The sequence below is a fragment of the Acanthochromis polyacanthus genome, chromosome 21 (genome assembly GCF_021347895.1).
Source record: "Acanthochromis polyacanthus isolate Apoly-LR-REF ecotype Palm Island chromosome 21, KAUST_Apoly_ChrSc, whole genome shotgun sequence".
Classification (NCBI taxonomy): domain Eukaryota; kingdom Metazoa; phylum Chordata; class Actinopteri; family Pomacentridae; genus Acanthochromis; species Acanthochromis polyacanthus.
Genome location: NC_067133.1, coordinates 31,439,637 through 31,456,016, shown reverse-complemented (window position 1 = coordinate 31,456,016; position 16,380 = coordinate 31,439,637). Strand labels below are relative to the sequence as shown.

The following is a 16,380-nucleotide window of genomic DNA, read 5'->3' as shown; positions in this document are numbered from 1 at the left end:
AGCAATTTATTAAAGAGGAAATACTTCAGAAGACGTCGCAGCTTTGAAACAAACATCTGGTGACTGCAGCCTCCATCCAGCCATTCCTATTTTTATTAATAATTATTATTAAATATTATTGTTATTTTAACACACATCTGGTCTGAGAGGAGTTTTGTTCATCCAAGCAGTCACCAATCACTTCCTGCTGTTTTTTCACTAATAACCTTCTTCACCTTCTTCATGAGCAGGAAGACGTGGGTTTGAGCTGCTTCCAGAACGTAGCGGTGAGGATGGTCCAGACCTTTGACCGTCAGACCCATGGTCCGTCCATCGATGTTGATCCAGCGAGGAGCTCCAGGGGCCAGGAAGGTCCTGAGAGGAGAAGAAACACCTCACATCATTCCACATAACGCATATATGCAGAAGTACATATAGATATGTACTTCTGTATATGTGTATCATATATCTATATCTATCGATCTACATACAGTAGATATATATAGATATATAATACATATATATATACGGTAGGACATACATATATAGATATATACAGTAGTATATTTATACAGCAGTATAAATATAGATATACAATACATATAAACAGTTCTAAAGGGCTGCACAGTGGCTAGTGGTTAGCACTTTGGCCTTGCAGCAAGAAGATCCCCAGTTCAAATCCCGGCCTGGGATCTTTCTGCATGGAGTTTGCATGTTCTCCCTGTGCATGCGTGGGCTTTCTCCGGGTACTCCGGCTTCCTCCCACAGTCCAAAAACATGCTGAGGTTAATTGGTTACTCTAAATTGTCCATAGGTGTGAATGTGAGTGTGATTGTGTGTCTGTATATGTAGCCCTGGAACAGACTGGTGACCTGTCCAGGGTGTCCCCTGCCTTCACCTGAGTCAGCTGGGATAGACTCCAGCACCCCCCATGACCCTAGTGAGGATAAAGCGGTGTATAGAGAATGGATGGATGGATGGATATACAGTTCTATATATAATACTGTATATATGTATTGTGTATATATATATATATATATATATATATATATATATATACACACACACATATATGTGTGTGTATATTTGTATTATATATGTGTATATATATATATATATATATATATATATATATATATTATATACACACACATACACACACACACGTACAGTCACCTCAAAAAGTATTGGAACAGCAAGTGAAATTCCTTTGTTTTTGCTGTATACTGAAGACATTTGGGTTTCAGATAAAAAGATGAATATGACACAAAATATCAAAATTCCAGCTTTTATTTCGTGGTATTTACATCTAGATGTGTTAAACACCCCAGGAAAGATGACCTTTTCTTTGAACCCACCCACTTTTCAAGTGAGCAAAAGTGTTGGAACATGTGACTGATGGGTGTTTCTAGTTGCCCAGGTGTTGCCTTTTAGATCGATTGCAGAGACATTAAACCTAACCCTAACCCAAGACTTGGAGAGAAGGAATATAGAGGCCATACCATAAGATGCCAACCACTCATCAGCAAAAAGAATTGGAAGACCAGATAAGATTTTGCAAAGAAGTACAGAGATCAGCCACAAAAGTTTTGGAACAAACTTTTATGGACTGATGAGACCAAGATTAACCTCTACCAAAGTGATGGAAAGGCCAAAGTATGGAGAAAGAAAGGATCTGCTTATGATCCAAAACATACAAGCTCATCTGTGAAACATGGTGGAGGTAGTGTCATGGCTTGGCCTTGCATGGCTGCTTCTGGGACGGGCTCACTAGTCTTTATTGATGATGTAACTCATGGTGGTAGCGGCAGAATGAATTCTGATGTCTATGTAACCCTAACCGCGGGTTGCTTCTGGCTCCCGTTGCATCCCACTCTGCGTTGTGTTTTTGAGGTGTGGTCGTGCGGATGTAGTGCAGAAGGAGCCGGACACACGGTGGCTTTGATCGTGGCTCTGACCGTTTATTTCCGCTTTCGATTCCTTTCGGCAACAGAATAAAGACTGCGGCTTAGCAACAGACATGGATTACATAGCAATAGAAAGATAACCATCAGAAATTAGAGAGACCAGCTCACACCATCCTTACCTTTCGGCAAAAGAATAAAGACTGAAAGAAAAAGGCGTTTTCGCGCGTTCTAGCTGCTGTGCTACAATGGTGGCCTCTATGGACAAACAGTCCTAATCGCTAAACTTCAAAACAAAACAGACAAACCAAAAAAAATAAGGTTACAGTGCCATCTAATGACCATAATAGGCAACTGTCCTACATCCACCCCTTCTTTAATTGATGGCGTCCCAGCCATCAGAACAAGATAAATTACATCAAGGCCACCTATGCCAAACGTGAACAAAGAGAACAGTCCCAAAATACAGAACCATATAGAAAAAATGAATGACATAAAGTGAGACCTGCAGTGATGTGTAATAAAAGAAATGTGCATGCACCCCCTGCTAAGGTCAGTGCATTTTTTTTCTGTGTCAAGCTATATGTGACCTGCTGCTCTCCTAGCTTTGGCCTTCTGCCACAGCTTCCATCCTATCTCCACCGTCGGCCGATCCTCTTCTGACTCCACAACTCATGATTCATAGGACAGTTTCTCTGGGGGACGTCGATTTCTTGGCGGATTCCTCCTGGGCCGGGGGGGCAGTTTGGTGCTCCTGGCTGCTACCTGTTCCTCTCCACCTTCACTCACTTGTCTTGTCTCCACATCCCCTTCCTCTTTATGTCCATCCTGTCCATTCATCGTCCCAGATAAACACTTCTCCACCTCTTCCTCCGTGCAATCCACCTCCAGGTCCTCCACTGTGTCTGTCTCATCACCTTGTATTACCAGTCCACTGGCCTGCTCTCCAATGTCCTCTGTATCCTCCATCTCGATGTCCTCCTCTGCATCTGACTCACCCCCTCCTCCAGTTGTCCCACCAGCCTGCTCCACAGGAAGAAACATACACTGTGTCAGGAGATTGCGATGGACCACTCTCTCGGTGTCACCATTTTCCAAGCGCACCACGTACACAGGTAAGTTGGGCTGCTTCTTCACCACAATGTACGGCCGGGACTCCCACTTGTCTCCCAGTTTCTGCCGCCCCTCCACGTGACACACTTTGACCAGAACTCTGTTACCTGGGCTGAAGACTTGACCTTTTGCTCTGTGATCATAATATTTTTTCTGTAGTCCCTTGGCCTGGTGAGAGGTCTGATTAGCCTGGGCATAGGCCTGTGACAGACAGTCATGCAGAGTCTGAACATAGTTGCTGTATTCACATGTACAGGTTCGCTCGTTGGAAGTGTGGAGCCCAAAGATCAGGTCAACAGGGAGCCGGTGATGTCTGCCAAACATCAGGAAGTATGGCGCATATCCTGTAGAATCATGGCGTGTGCAGTTGTAAGCGTGCGTCATGCCATCCACATACTCATGCCACCGGGGCTTCAGGTGAGGTTCCAGGGTCCCAAGCATGTTCATGAGAGTGCAGTTGAACCTCTCAGTGGTCCCGTTGCCCTGGGGATGATAGGGGGTTGTGTGGGTCTTGGTGATGCCAGTACACTTACACAGTTCCTTCACAATGGCACTTTCAAAATTGCGTCCCTGATCTGCATGAAGTTTTGCAGGGAAACCAAAACGACAGAAGAAGTTTTTCCACAGTACTCTGGCAACGGTGTTGGCCTTCTGGTCTTTGGTTGGGTATGCCTGCGCGTAGCGTGAAAAGTGATCAGTGACGATGAGGACATTCTCTATGCCACCCTTTGACCTCTCCAGAGTCAGAAAGTCAACGCATACGAGCTCCATGGGGGCAGAGCTGTAAACGCTAACCAGGGGGCTCTGACACCAGCTGTTGGAGTTTTTCTTAGGCAGCACCTCTCACACTTCTCACACCAAGCCTTGACCTCTTGGAACATCCTTGGCCAGTGAAACCTCTCCCTTATCAGCTGCACAGTCCTCTCAAAACCTAAGTGCCCTGAGTCATCATGGAGAGCTGTCTTGACTGTTTCATGCAACTTCTCCGGCAGTACTAGCTGCTCCACCACACCTCTTTAGCTGTCTCGGATGCGGCGATACATGATGCCATCTCGTGCCACTAACCTCCTCCACTCCTTTAAGAGAAGGCATACCTGCCCACCATCACTGATCCTCTCGCTGCGGCTTGGCTTCCTGTTCCGACTCTTATAATGTAAGACAGGGCCAATAACAGGATCTGCTCTCTGCTCCGCGCGGATCACCTGTCTTGTCATGGCTGGCAGTGACTCTGTGCCCACATCACGATAGGGCTCCTCAGGTCTCGGGGGCTTGGGTATTGAGTCCTCAGTGGCAGATGTGCTCTGAGTTGTGGGGTCAATCAGGTCCTTTGCGGGCTGTCTCATGCCATGCCCAGGCTAACTGGACTCCACTCGCTGGAGGCATGTTTGCAGGACCTCAGTGACTTCCTGGGTGGACATACGAGAGAGGGCATCAGTGTTGGCATTGCTCTGGCCCCTCCTGTACTGGACATCAAACTCAAAACCAGCCAGCCGAGACACCCACCGCTGGCCTGTAGCATCCAGCTTTGCAGAGGACATGACATACTTGAGAGGGTTATTGTCTGTCTTGACTGTGAATCTACGCCCATAGAGGTGGTCATAAAACTTGTCTGTCTCTGCCCATTTTAGAGCGAGAAACTCAAATTTGTGTGCATGATACCTTGTCTCAGCTGGGCTCAAACCTCTGCTGGCGAAGGCTATGACCCTCTCCACAACACCCTGGACCTGGACCAAGACTGCACCGAGTCCCTCCCCCAAGGCGTCAGTCTGAAGGATAAAAGGCAGGCTGTAGTCAGGATAGCCCAACACTGGAGCAGATGTGAGCCTTTCTTTTAAGGCCTGGAAGGCCTCTTCGCACACATTCGACCACAAGAAGGGTGAGTCAGGGACCTGGCTTTTCCTCTCGCCCCTCTTCTTCTTTCTGGGATCACCAGTTGTGAGGCTGTATAAGGGAGCAGCCAGGGCAGAGTATCCACTCACATACCTCCTGTAATAACCAGCGAAGCCAAGGAATCGCAGCACTTCCTTGTGATTCGTAGGTCTAGGCCAGTCCTTAACCCTGCTTATCTTTTCCGGGTCTGTCCGAACTCCCTCAGCAGACACCAAATGACCCAGATACTGCACCTCCTTCCTCATCAGCTGACACTTAGAGGGCTTCAGTTTCAAACCGTGCTCCCGAAGATGATCAAACACCAACTGCAGTCTCACCAAATGCTCCTCAAAGGTGGTAGAAGATATGATGAGGTCATCCAGGTAGATCAGCAGGTGCGTGAAGCTCAAATCCCCAAAACAGCAGGTCATAAGCCTCTGGAAGGTGGAGGGGGCATTCTGCAGTCCAAAGGGCATTCTGTTGGCCTCAAACAGTCCCATTGGTGTGCTGAATGCCGTCTTATGTTTGTCATGCTCTGCCACCTTCACCTGCCAATACCCTGACGTAAGGTCCAGTGTAGACAAGAACTTTGCTTGCCCCAGAGCTTCCAGAGCCTCTTCTATTCTGGGCAGAGGAAAGGCATCCCTCACACTGCAGGCATTTAGTTTTCAGTAGTCTATGCACAACCGTAAGGAGCCATCTTTCTTGGTCACGACTACTACCGGTAAAAAGCGTACGGACTTCTACCAGGCCTGATGACTCCTGCAGCCTCCATTTCAACCAACAGCTTTCTCACGTCTTGCCACTGTGAAGGGGGGATCTTACGGTAAGGGAGCCGAAAGGGCTTAGAATCAACCAGAGGGATTTTGTGCTGTACGGTCGTTGTATGACCATAGTCCAGGGGATACTGGGAGAACACACCTGCATTTCTCTCCACAAGGTCTTTAAGAAGGGAACGCTGGTGCTCACTCTCAACTGCTGCCTCACTCAGGTCCACACCACAACTCGACACAACTTGGTTCAGACTCAGGCATGTGTCTTTGTCGCTGCCATTGAAACATTCACTCTGCTTCTTGCCCGAAAAATCCACTAAACTGTTCACCAGAGTAACATTGGCCAGATGTGTGTGTGGCTTGATAGTCATAGCATGCTGGGACATGTTCAGCACCCTGACAGGGGTGCTTCCTCTCTTCACATTGGCCAAGACTTTGGCAACCAAGAGGCCTTGAGGAAGCTGCAGGGTGGGATGGCTGTCAGTCATTGCAGTGTAAGTCTGTTTTTGTGGGCCAGCTTTTACCTTGTACATGGGGTTAACTTCTTTTCCTCTCGGAATGCGTACTTTACGGCCAGTGTACAACGCAGGGCCCACTACATCATCCACATCACATTGTTCTGTGTCCCCAACCTCCAATAGTGCAGTGTACCACTCTGGATGGTTCTCCCCAATTCGGTGGAGGAACTGCTGGCCATAGGTTGCTTGGAGGTGGCGTTTAGTGGCACGGAGAACATTAGTGCCCACCAGCAGAGGGACAGTGGAGCGATAATTAGAGTCAGTCACAACAAAAACTGGCACATCTTTGAACTCTTTCCTCAGCACGTTCAAGTCAATACACAGGACACCATGGTAGGTAACACTCTGACCGGCTGCACCTTCAATGGGAATTTCAGAGGGCCGGAGCTTTTCTCCCTGAATGATGGGGTGGTTGCACCAGTATTTATGTGTAATACTGGTTATCTGACAGCCAGAGTCAATGAATGCCTTGCACTTCAAACCATTAACTTCCACCTCCCCTTCATTCCTGGATCCCACTAAAAGCATTGGCTCTTCTTCATCGCCAGTCTTGTTCCCTTGCAGTGGGGGGTCTTGCTGCTTGGCAACCATGGGCTCTAGCCGTTTAAAGGCCGAGCTGGGTGCGGTGTTGTCCCTTCTGCTGAGGCCGTTGGTTGAGAATGGTGAGTCTCTGTCTGGCTGGGACCTGGGAACACGGCTCTGCAAACCCGGGCTACATGTCCTTGCTTCCCACACCAATGGCATGTGACAGTCGAAGTGCGTGTTGCAGGACCGGGGGCTGGCCAGACACATGGTGGATGGACAGGGGCAGAGGAAGATGTAGCAATTCTTGCTTCAAGATGAGCCAGCTTAGCTATCTGCTCCTCCTGGCATAGGGCTAAAGTCTTGACCAGCTCTGTCAGCTCCGACACCTCTGACTTATGTGCAGCCTTCTCTGTCTTCACACTTAAACTACACTCCGATGCAACCTGGACCTCTGCATAGGCTTTCTTTGACCTGTTAAATGACTGGAACTTCTTTGTTTCTTTTGCCAGATTTCTGATCTCATCTTGCAGCTCCCTGAAGCTCAGAAAGCGGGGTTTCATTGGAGAGATCCTCATGTACACGCCCTCATCAGTTAGCCCTCGTATGAACTGCCGGGTGAGCTTACTGTCACGGTCGGGGAAGAGCTTGCCACCTCTCTGGGTCTCTTCTACAGCCCGCAAAGTTGCCTCCAGAGCTATAGCACAGGAGCAGGCAGACTCTCCTGGTCTCTGTCCACATTCATAGAAGTCGGCTAGTGGGTCCAAGGAGCCCTGGGTGTCACCGTACTCTGCCCTCAATTCTTCGAATGCCTTTTGGGGGGTTTGGTTGTGGGGAGTAGATTCAGGATCAGCTTTCGGGCCTCACCACTCAGGTGACGCACCACGGTGGAGAAACAGAGGTGAGGGGGGAGCTCTATTGCCTCCAGGAGATACTGCATGTCGCAAATCCAGTCCTCTATAAGCATCTTGCCATCAGCATTACCAGAGAAAATTTGGACATTCTTCACCTGGTGAGTCTGCAGGAGACTGCCATAGGCTGCTGGTGGCAGGCTTGGGGTGGCTGTAGCTCCGACAGGGGCATTTAGGGGCATGTGTTGGGTGGAGGGCAGAGCCAAGGGGGTAGGTGGGGGGACTGCGTCTGGGTACATGCTAACTTGAGGGACTGAAGTGTGGGAGGAAGGCGAGTAGTCAAAGACTGCATTGGTAACATACAGTGCCTTGTGAAAGTATTCGGCCCCCTTAAACTTTTCAACCTTTCGCCACATTTCAGGCTTCAAACATAAAGATATAAAATTTTAATTTTTTTTATCAAGAATCAACAACAAGTGGGACACAATCGTGAAGTGGAACGAAATTTATTGGATATTTTAAACTTTTTTAACAAATAAAAACCTGAAAAGTGGGGCATGCAATATTATTCGGCCCCCTTGCATTAATACTTTGTAGCGCCACCTTTTGCTGCAGTTACAGCTGCAAGTCTCTTGGGGTATGTCTCTATCAGTTTTGCACATCCAGAGACTGAAATTCTTGCCCATTCTTCCTTGCAAAACAGCTGGAGCTCAGTGAGGTTGGATGGAGAGCGTTTGTGAACAGCAGTCTTCAGCTCTGCCCACAGATTCTGGATTGGATTCAGGTCTGGACTTTGACTTGGCCATTCTAACACCTGGATACGTTTATTTGTGAACCTTTCCATTGTAGATTTGGCTTTATGTTTTGGATCATTGTCCTGTTGGAAGATAAATCTCCGTCCCAGTCTCAGGTCTTTTGCAGACTCCAACAGGTTTTCTTCCAGAATGCTCCTGTATTTGGCTCCATTCATCTTCCCATCAATTTTAACCATCTTCCCTGTCCCTGCTGAAGAAAAGCAGGCCCAAACCATGAGGCTGCCACCACCATGTTTGACAGTGGGGATGGTGTGTTCAGGGTGATGAGCTGTGTTGCTTTTACGCCAAACATATCGTTTTGCATTGTGGCCAAAAAGTTCCATTTTGGTTTCATCTGACCAGAGCACCTTCTTCCACATGTTTGGTGTGTCTCCCAGGTGGCTTGTGGCGAACTTCAAACCAGACTTTTTATGGATATCTTTGAGAAATAGCTTTCTTCTTGCCACTCTTCCATAAAGGTCAGATTTGTGCAGTGTACGACTGATTGTTGTCCTATGGACAGACTCTCCCACCTCAGCTGTAGATCTCTGCAGTTCATCCAGAGTGATCATGGGCCTCTTGACTGCATCTCTGATCAGTCTTCTCCTTGTTCCAGGTGAAAGTTTAGAGGGACGGCCGGGTCTTGGTAGATTAGCAGTGGTCTGATACTCCTTCCATTTCAATATGATTGCTTGCACAGTGCTCCTTGAGATGTTTAAAGCTTGGGAAATCTTTTTGTATCCAAATCCGGCTTTAAACTTCTCCACAACAGTATCTGGGACCTGCCTGGTGTGTTCCTTGGTCTTCATGATGCTCTCTGCACTTTAAACAGAACCCTGAGACTATCACAGAGCAGGTGCATTTATACGGAGACTTGATTACACACAGGTGGATTCTATTTATCATCATCAGTCATTTAGGACAACATTGGATCATTCAGAGATCCTCACTGAACTTCTGGAGTGAGTTTGCTGCACTGAAAGTAAAGGGGCCGAATAATATTGCACGCCCCACTTTTCAGTTTTTTATTTGTTAAAAAAGTATAAAATATCCAATAAATTTCGTTCCACTTCACGATTGTGTCCCAATTGTTGTTGATTCTTGACAAAAAATTAAAATTTTATATCTTTATGTTTGAAGCCTGAAATGTGGCGAAAGGTTGATAAGTTCAAGGGAGCTGAATACTTTCACAAGGCAATGTAAATACGGACCATTTACCATGGTTGTTGTACGAATTTCAATCTTGATATATCAATAGCCTGTATATTAGAAAGAATAACCCGAACAGGATTTTGGTATACAGTATATGAAAAAACAACCCCACTTTGACAACATAATTTTTTCCCTGTTTATTTTGCCAAGTGTTGAGGACAAAAGTTAACATTATTTAATTTTTTACCTTGTAACTAAAATCAAATTTCAAGGTACATAATTTTAGGGAAAACAAATAATTACATTAACAGAGCATATCATATTCAAAACCCTTCAAATTTCAATCTAGCCTAGATGAAATCTAAATTCTAATTCTGCCTAGGCGGCTTTAAAATCTGCCTGGATTCTAATTTCGCCTGTAACATATATATATATATATATATATATATATATATATATATATATATATAAATTTATATATATATATATATATATATACACACACACAGAGAGAGAGAGAGAGAGAGCGATAACGGCGTGTAGCTGGAAGTCAATTCACTGAAGGTTTACAAATATTTTACTTCTCTAACTTTGATTTTTCACAAAATTGTCTTTTTGCAACTTTGGTTCTCATCTGTTTTGTCCACACGGTTTAATCGTTTAGTAGAAATCACACAACAACATGACATATGAGTTTGACTTGTCCTGAAGTTATCCAGACATCACGACTCAACAACATGCAGCAGAACCAGACCTGAATGAAACCAATCAAGTCTGTCCTGTGTCCTTTCTGGTGACCAAAGACAGACTAAAAACACAAACCAAGAGCAGAACACAGAGCAAACGAGACAAACAGCAGAAAACAAACAGTTTTTTGCCCTACTTGAAGATTGTCTCGGCTTTTGCTGTCATGGATGCTGCAGTTCCCCACTTCAGTTCTTCAGCTGCTTCCCAGAAGGCCAAGTTCTCACCTAGTGCGCACACACACACACACACACACACACACACACACACACACACACACACACACACACACACACACACACACACACACTTTGGTGAGTTCTCTGATCTGTCCAGCAGGTTTCCAGGAAGGTCTCTGATCGACTGAATGTTGTCGTCATCTTAGAAAACAGTTCTGATGTCTTTTCTTCATATTCCTGCTCTCTGCATTGAGGACCTGACAGATATGTGGAATTTATGGAGCTTTTTCTGCTCACTAAGCATGTAAAATCATCAGTTTGTCCAAGTTTAGTCTCTACTACTGCTTCATAGCTGCTGATTGGATTCTTTGGTTCCTGGAAGATCTCTGGTCAACTTGTTTGAAATAGCAAACAGTTTTTCATATAGAATCAGGGAATGTTGGAAAACTTAGTCTGCAGTGTAAACTATGAGTAATGTGATAAAATCTAATAAAAAGTGACGTAAATGTGCCACAGCCTGAGACTAAAATTTTTAGCTGTAAACAATCAGCATCTCCAGCAGGTTCCTCCTAAAGGACATGAGCGTCAAGAAGTTTGGTAACGTACCGCTGAACTCCTTCTTCAGGAAAACCTTGAAATCGTCTCGGCCTCGCAGGTCACTCAGAAGCTCAAACAAACTGAAGGACCAACGCTCGACTCGCATCTTCGTGGGAAGATCAACCCTGAGGACGAACAGACCAGTCAGCCTGAAGCTCCAAAGGATGAAGTCCAGCAGACAGGAAACACTTATCAGACATTCACAACAGAACATCACCATTCAATATATCAATACATACATACATATATACATATATATATATATATATATATATATATATATATATATATGTCAGGGTAGAGACTGCGATTTGGTAGAATTGGAGTTTCTACCAGTAGAGATTGCCATCGCAACCTCTACTAGTAGAATTGGAGTTTCTACCAGTAGAAACTCCAATCCTACCAGTAGAGATTTGTCAGGGCTAAGGTTAGACTTTTAAGATTAGGGTCAGGGGTCAGGGCAGGGGTCAGATTTAAAGGTCAGGGTTGGTTAAGGTTAGGGTCAGGGGTCAGATTTAAAGCTCCATCACTACTGGTAGGATTGGAGTTTCTACTGGTAGAGATTACAATCGCAATCTCTACTGGTAGAAACTCCAATTCTACCAAATCACAGTCTCTACTCTGACATATACATACATATATATATATATATATATATATATATATACACTGCTCAAAAAAATTAAAGGAACACTTTTTAATCTAAGTACTGCATCAAATCAGTGAAACATGTGGGATACTGATCTGGTCAGGTAAGTAACGGAGGAGGTTTTTATTCAGTTTCAGCTGCTTTGGTGTTCATAAAATTAACAACAGGTGCACTAGAGGGGTAACAATGAGACACCCCCCAAAACAGGAATGAGTTTACAGGTGAAGGCCACTGACATTTTTTCCTTCCTAATGTTTTCTGACTGTTTTTCACTAGTTTTGCATTTGGCTAGGGTAAGTGTCACTTCTGGTAGCATGAGGCGATACCTGGACCCTACAGAGGTTCCACAGACAGTCCAACTACTCCAGGATGAAACATCAATGTGTGATATTACCAGAAGGTTTGCTGTGTCTCCCAGCACATTCTCAAGCACATGGAGGAGATTCCAGGAGACAGGCAGTTAGTCTGGGAGAGCTGGACAGGACTGTAGAAGGTCCTCAACCCATCAGCAGGACAGGTATCTGCTCCTTTGTGCAAGGAGGACCAGGATGAGCACTGCAATAGCTCTACAAAATGAGCTCCAGCAGACCACTGGTGTGAATGTTTCTGACCCAACAATCAGAAAGAGATGTAATGAGAGTGGTCTGAGGCCCCAGCCTCCTCTAGTGCCCGCTGTGCTTGCTGACCGGCACCGTGGGGCTTGGCTGGCATTTGCCATAGAACACAGGAATTGGCAGATCCACCACTGGTGCCCTGTGCTTTCCACAGATGAGAGCAGGTTCACCCTGAGCACATGTGACAGACATGAAAGGGTCTGGAGAAGCCGTGGAGAACGTTATGCTGCCTGTAACATTGTTCAGTGTGACCAGTTTGGTGGTGGGTCAGTGATGGTGTGGGGAGGCATATCCATGGAGGGACACACAGACCTCTACAGGCTGGACAATGGCATTCTGACTGGCTTTAGGTATCAGGATGAAATCCTTTGACCCATTGTCAGACCCTACATTGGTGCAGTGGTCCTGGATTCCTTCTGGTGTAGACAATGCCCAGTCTTATGTGGTAAGAGAACTCATGCAGTTCCTGGAGGATGAAGGAACTGATACCATTAGTTGGTCCCCATGCTCACCTGACCTGAATCCAATAGAACACCTTTGGAACATTATGTTTTGTTCCATCCGACACCATCAGGTTGCTCCTCAGACTGTCCAGGGGCTCAGTGATGCTCTGGTCCAGTTCTTGGAGGAGATACCCCAGGACACCATCCGTCGTCTCATTCAGAGCTTGTCCCGGCATCGTCAGTCATGCATACAAGCACATGGAGGCCATACAAACTACTGAATACCATTTTGCGTTGCTGCCAATGAATTTCAGAAAGATGGACCAGCCTGCCACATCAGTTTTTCACTTTGGTTTTGGGGTGTCTTGAATTTAGCCCTCCTGGGGATTGATAATTTTAATTTCCATCAAACAATGTGGCATCTTTTCATTCTTAACACATTATCCAGTCCATATCAATGCTAATATCCAGTTTGTTTTTTCCCTGTATTGAAATATGTGTTTTCAAAATGTTCCTTTAATTTTTTGAGCAGTGTATATATATATATATATATATATATATATATATATATATATATATATATATATATCTGTGTTGCAGTGATAAACTGCTAACTCTAAGTATAATAATCCTTCAGAGTCGCTATGACCAAACAGGAAGTGAAAGATGTGGTCACCTTCTCATGTTCAGACTCCAGTAGGCATCGTGGTCAGTCTGCCAGGGGTTGCTGGGGAGGCATGGAGCTAGGAATGGGTCATGGTTTTTATACGTAGTAATGTATTTAACCAACCTGCAGAGACAGAACTAGTTAGTCCTTTTCTATGACCAGAACTCACTGACCTGCAGCTGCACTCATTAATCTCATTAGGGTTAGGGTTAGTAGGGTTAGGTGTAGAGTTGGTAGGCTTAGTAGGGTTAGAGTTAATAGGGTTAGTAGGCTTAGTAGGGTTAGAACTAGTAGAGTTAGTATGGTTATGGTTAGTAAGGTTAGTAGGGCTTGAATTATTAGGGTTAGTAGGGTTAGTAAGGTTGGCATTAGTAGGGTTAGAGTTAGTAAGGTTTGCGTTAGTAGGGTTCGGTTTAAAGTTTGGATTTGTGTTCGGGTTGTTTCTGTCCTCCATCTACATTGGAGAAGAGTTTCAACGCTCTCCAGGAAATGGTGATCAGTCATGAATAATGTCGGGGCTGTCACAGCATTTTAAAAAATTGGTCAGAAAGTTACACAGAACATCCAACAAAGTACCGTTAAGGTGTCACACATCAGTTACTGATCAATAATCTCGTCTGAGAGCTCTGTCATGTTGAGCTGATATCAGAACATCTGCTTCTCTGTGAAGTCATGAAGTTATCCGGGACTTCCAGCTGGAGCTCTGACTTTTAGCTGCTCCATCAGACTTTCATCAGCAGACTGGACAGTTCCAAGTTCCAAGTTGTAAAATTTCATCCTGTTTCCTAAAAGTTGAAGTTCCCAGAGCAGTCATAAACGTGTTTTCTATAGGTTTAGTTTGGTACCATCAGTTAGATTCGTCTGTGGGAAATTAAAAATACATTTATAACCAGCGTATCTGTCACATGGATTTGATGATTTTACTGTCTCTCCCTTTCACACGAGGCAAAGCTCGAAACCCTGGTAACCCAGAAGATGGAGGAGAAGCTGCAAACATGTAGTGAAAGGGCTGTATTAAACCCAAACCTAAACCAAAGCAAACAGCCAGAAAACCAAACTGAAGAATAAAATATTGCTCTTTGTATTATTCTGACTTACACAACAACCACTAACTTCCTGTTGTAGACCTCCTACCTGTCTTAAACATAGATGAGAATGTGGTTTTTACAGCTGGAGTTTGTTTGCTGTCACCTTTCCCATCTGTCAGATGTCTCATCGTGTTTTCACATCTCAGCTAGATCAAACTCAACAACATTTCACTTCTGAGTGGACATGAACACATTCAATGCGTGTCCATCTTTTAAAACACAGACATGTTCCTTCCCAGTAAAATCCAGTGAAAAACAAACTACAAAGTTCTCATGAAGTTCAGGTCATGAGAAGCTCCACGCTGAAGGTCATTGACCAGGCCAGTGGATCCATAGAACCTCTAAATCCAGACCAAACTGTTTAACCAGTGTTTAGACGCATCACTAAGAGGTGACACTGAGAGGATCACATTCTCTTCATGCCATTACAGGAAACGCTTTTAACATCTACAGGCAAACATCTCATATTTATGAGATAGTTTCTATGCAGTTAAATGATGCTAAGTTAAAATTATAAGAAATAAAGATGATCAAAAGTCCTGCCGAACCCCCGATGGTACCAGAAGAACTTACGCTCCGAGGGAAACACTGGATTTCACTTTGGACCTCATGATGGCTTGTTGATAGAACATGTTCTAGAAGAAAACAGGAACACAGCTTTGGAATCTAGAAAACTCTGAGTATCATCCTGCAAAGCATTCACAGCTGTACGAGGAAACATCCTGAACACAGTTTTAGAGCTCCACACTGATCTGAGCTTCAACATCAACAGAGAACTTCAATAAACATTGTTAATACGTGATTAAAGCATGATTAATGAAACACTTGGGCTTACCTGCCTTCTGTACTGGTCAAAGGTGATTTTCTGAGAGACAGGAGGATAAAACAGAGATTTTATGGAAATATTTAGAAATGCTCTAGTATTACGATTTCTATTATAGCGATAAAACACAACAAAGATAACCAGAAGGTTCTATACAGGGAAGGAAATGTTCCAGTTTATTGGAAAATGGTTATTCAAGTCAAGATGGAAACACTGGAAAAATGAATCCAAATTACAAGCTGCTGAAATTATTATTATTATTATTATTATTATTATTATTATTACAGTGACATCATTTGTGGGTGGGGAATAGAATCACTTACACACTCATATATTTCTGTATGCTGCTCAAAAAAATTAAAGGAACGTTTTTTAATCAAAGTATTGCATCGCATCAATCAACCTTCTGGGACACTGATCAGGTTCCAGAGGTGGTTTTTAATCAGCTTCAGCTGCTTTGGTGTTCATAAAATTAACAACAGATGCACTAGAGGGGTAACAATGAGACACCCCCCAAAACAGGAATGAGTTTACACGTGAAGGCCACTGACATTTTTTCCTTCCTAATGTTTTCTGACTGTTTTTCACTAGCTTTGCATTTGGCTAGGGTCAGAGTCACTTCTGGTAGCATGAGGTGATACCTGGACCCTACAGAGGTTCCACAGACAGTCCAACTACTCCAGGATGAAACATCAATGTGTGATATTACCAGAAGGTTTGCTGTGTCTCCCAGCACATTCTCAAGCACATGGAGGAGATTCCAGGAGACAGGCAGTTAGTCTGGGAGAGCTGGACAGGACCGTAGAAGGTCCTCAACCGATCAGCAGGACAGGTATCTGCTCCTTTGTGCAAGGAGGACCAGGATGAGCACTGCAATAGCTCTACAAAATGACCTCCAGCAGACCACTGGGGTGAATGTCTCTGACAAAACAATCAGAAAGAGATGTAATGAGGAAGGTCTGAGGAACAGATACCCTCTAGTGGTGCTGGCTGCACGGCACCGTGAAGCTCAGCTGACATTTACCATAAAACACAAGAAGTAGTAGGTCCACCACTGGGCTGTTCACAGAAGAGAGAAGGTTCACCCTGAATGTAACGGAC

General features: G+C 44.7%; 1 protein-coding gene across 2 annotated transcripts in view; it reads right to left on the bottom strand.

Annotated features, from left to right (window-relative positions):
* The window catches only part of rgs9a (regulator of G protein signaling 9a), a 35,347-nt gene that overhangs the window by 2,800 nt on the left and 16,167 nt on the right, over positions 1–16,380 (bottom strand). For both annotated transcript variants that reach the window (XM_051940923.1, XM_051940922.1), the window contains 6 exons: positions 15,292–15,321; positions 15,030–15,091; positions 13,378–13,491; positions 11,005–11,120; positions 10,359–10,446; positions 216–354 (listed from right to left, as the gene is read on the bottom strand). In XM_051940923.1, the coding sequence (XP_051796883.1) occupies positions 216–354; positions 10,359–10,446; positions 11,005–11,120; positions 13,378–13,491; positions 15,030–15,091; positions 15,292–15,321 (549 nt within the window). The remainder of the gene's footprint in view (positions 1–215; positions 355–10,358; positions 10,447–11,004; positions 11,121–13,377; positions 13,492–15,029; positions 15,092–15,291; positions 15,322–16,380) is intronic.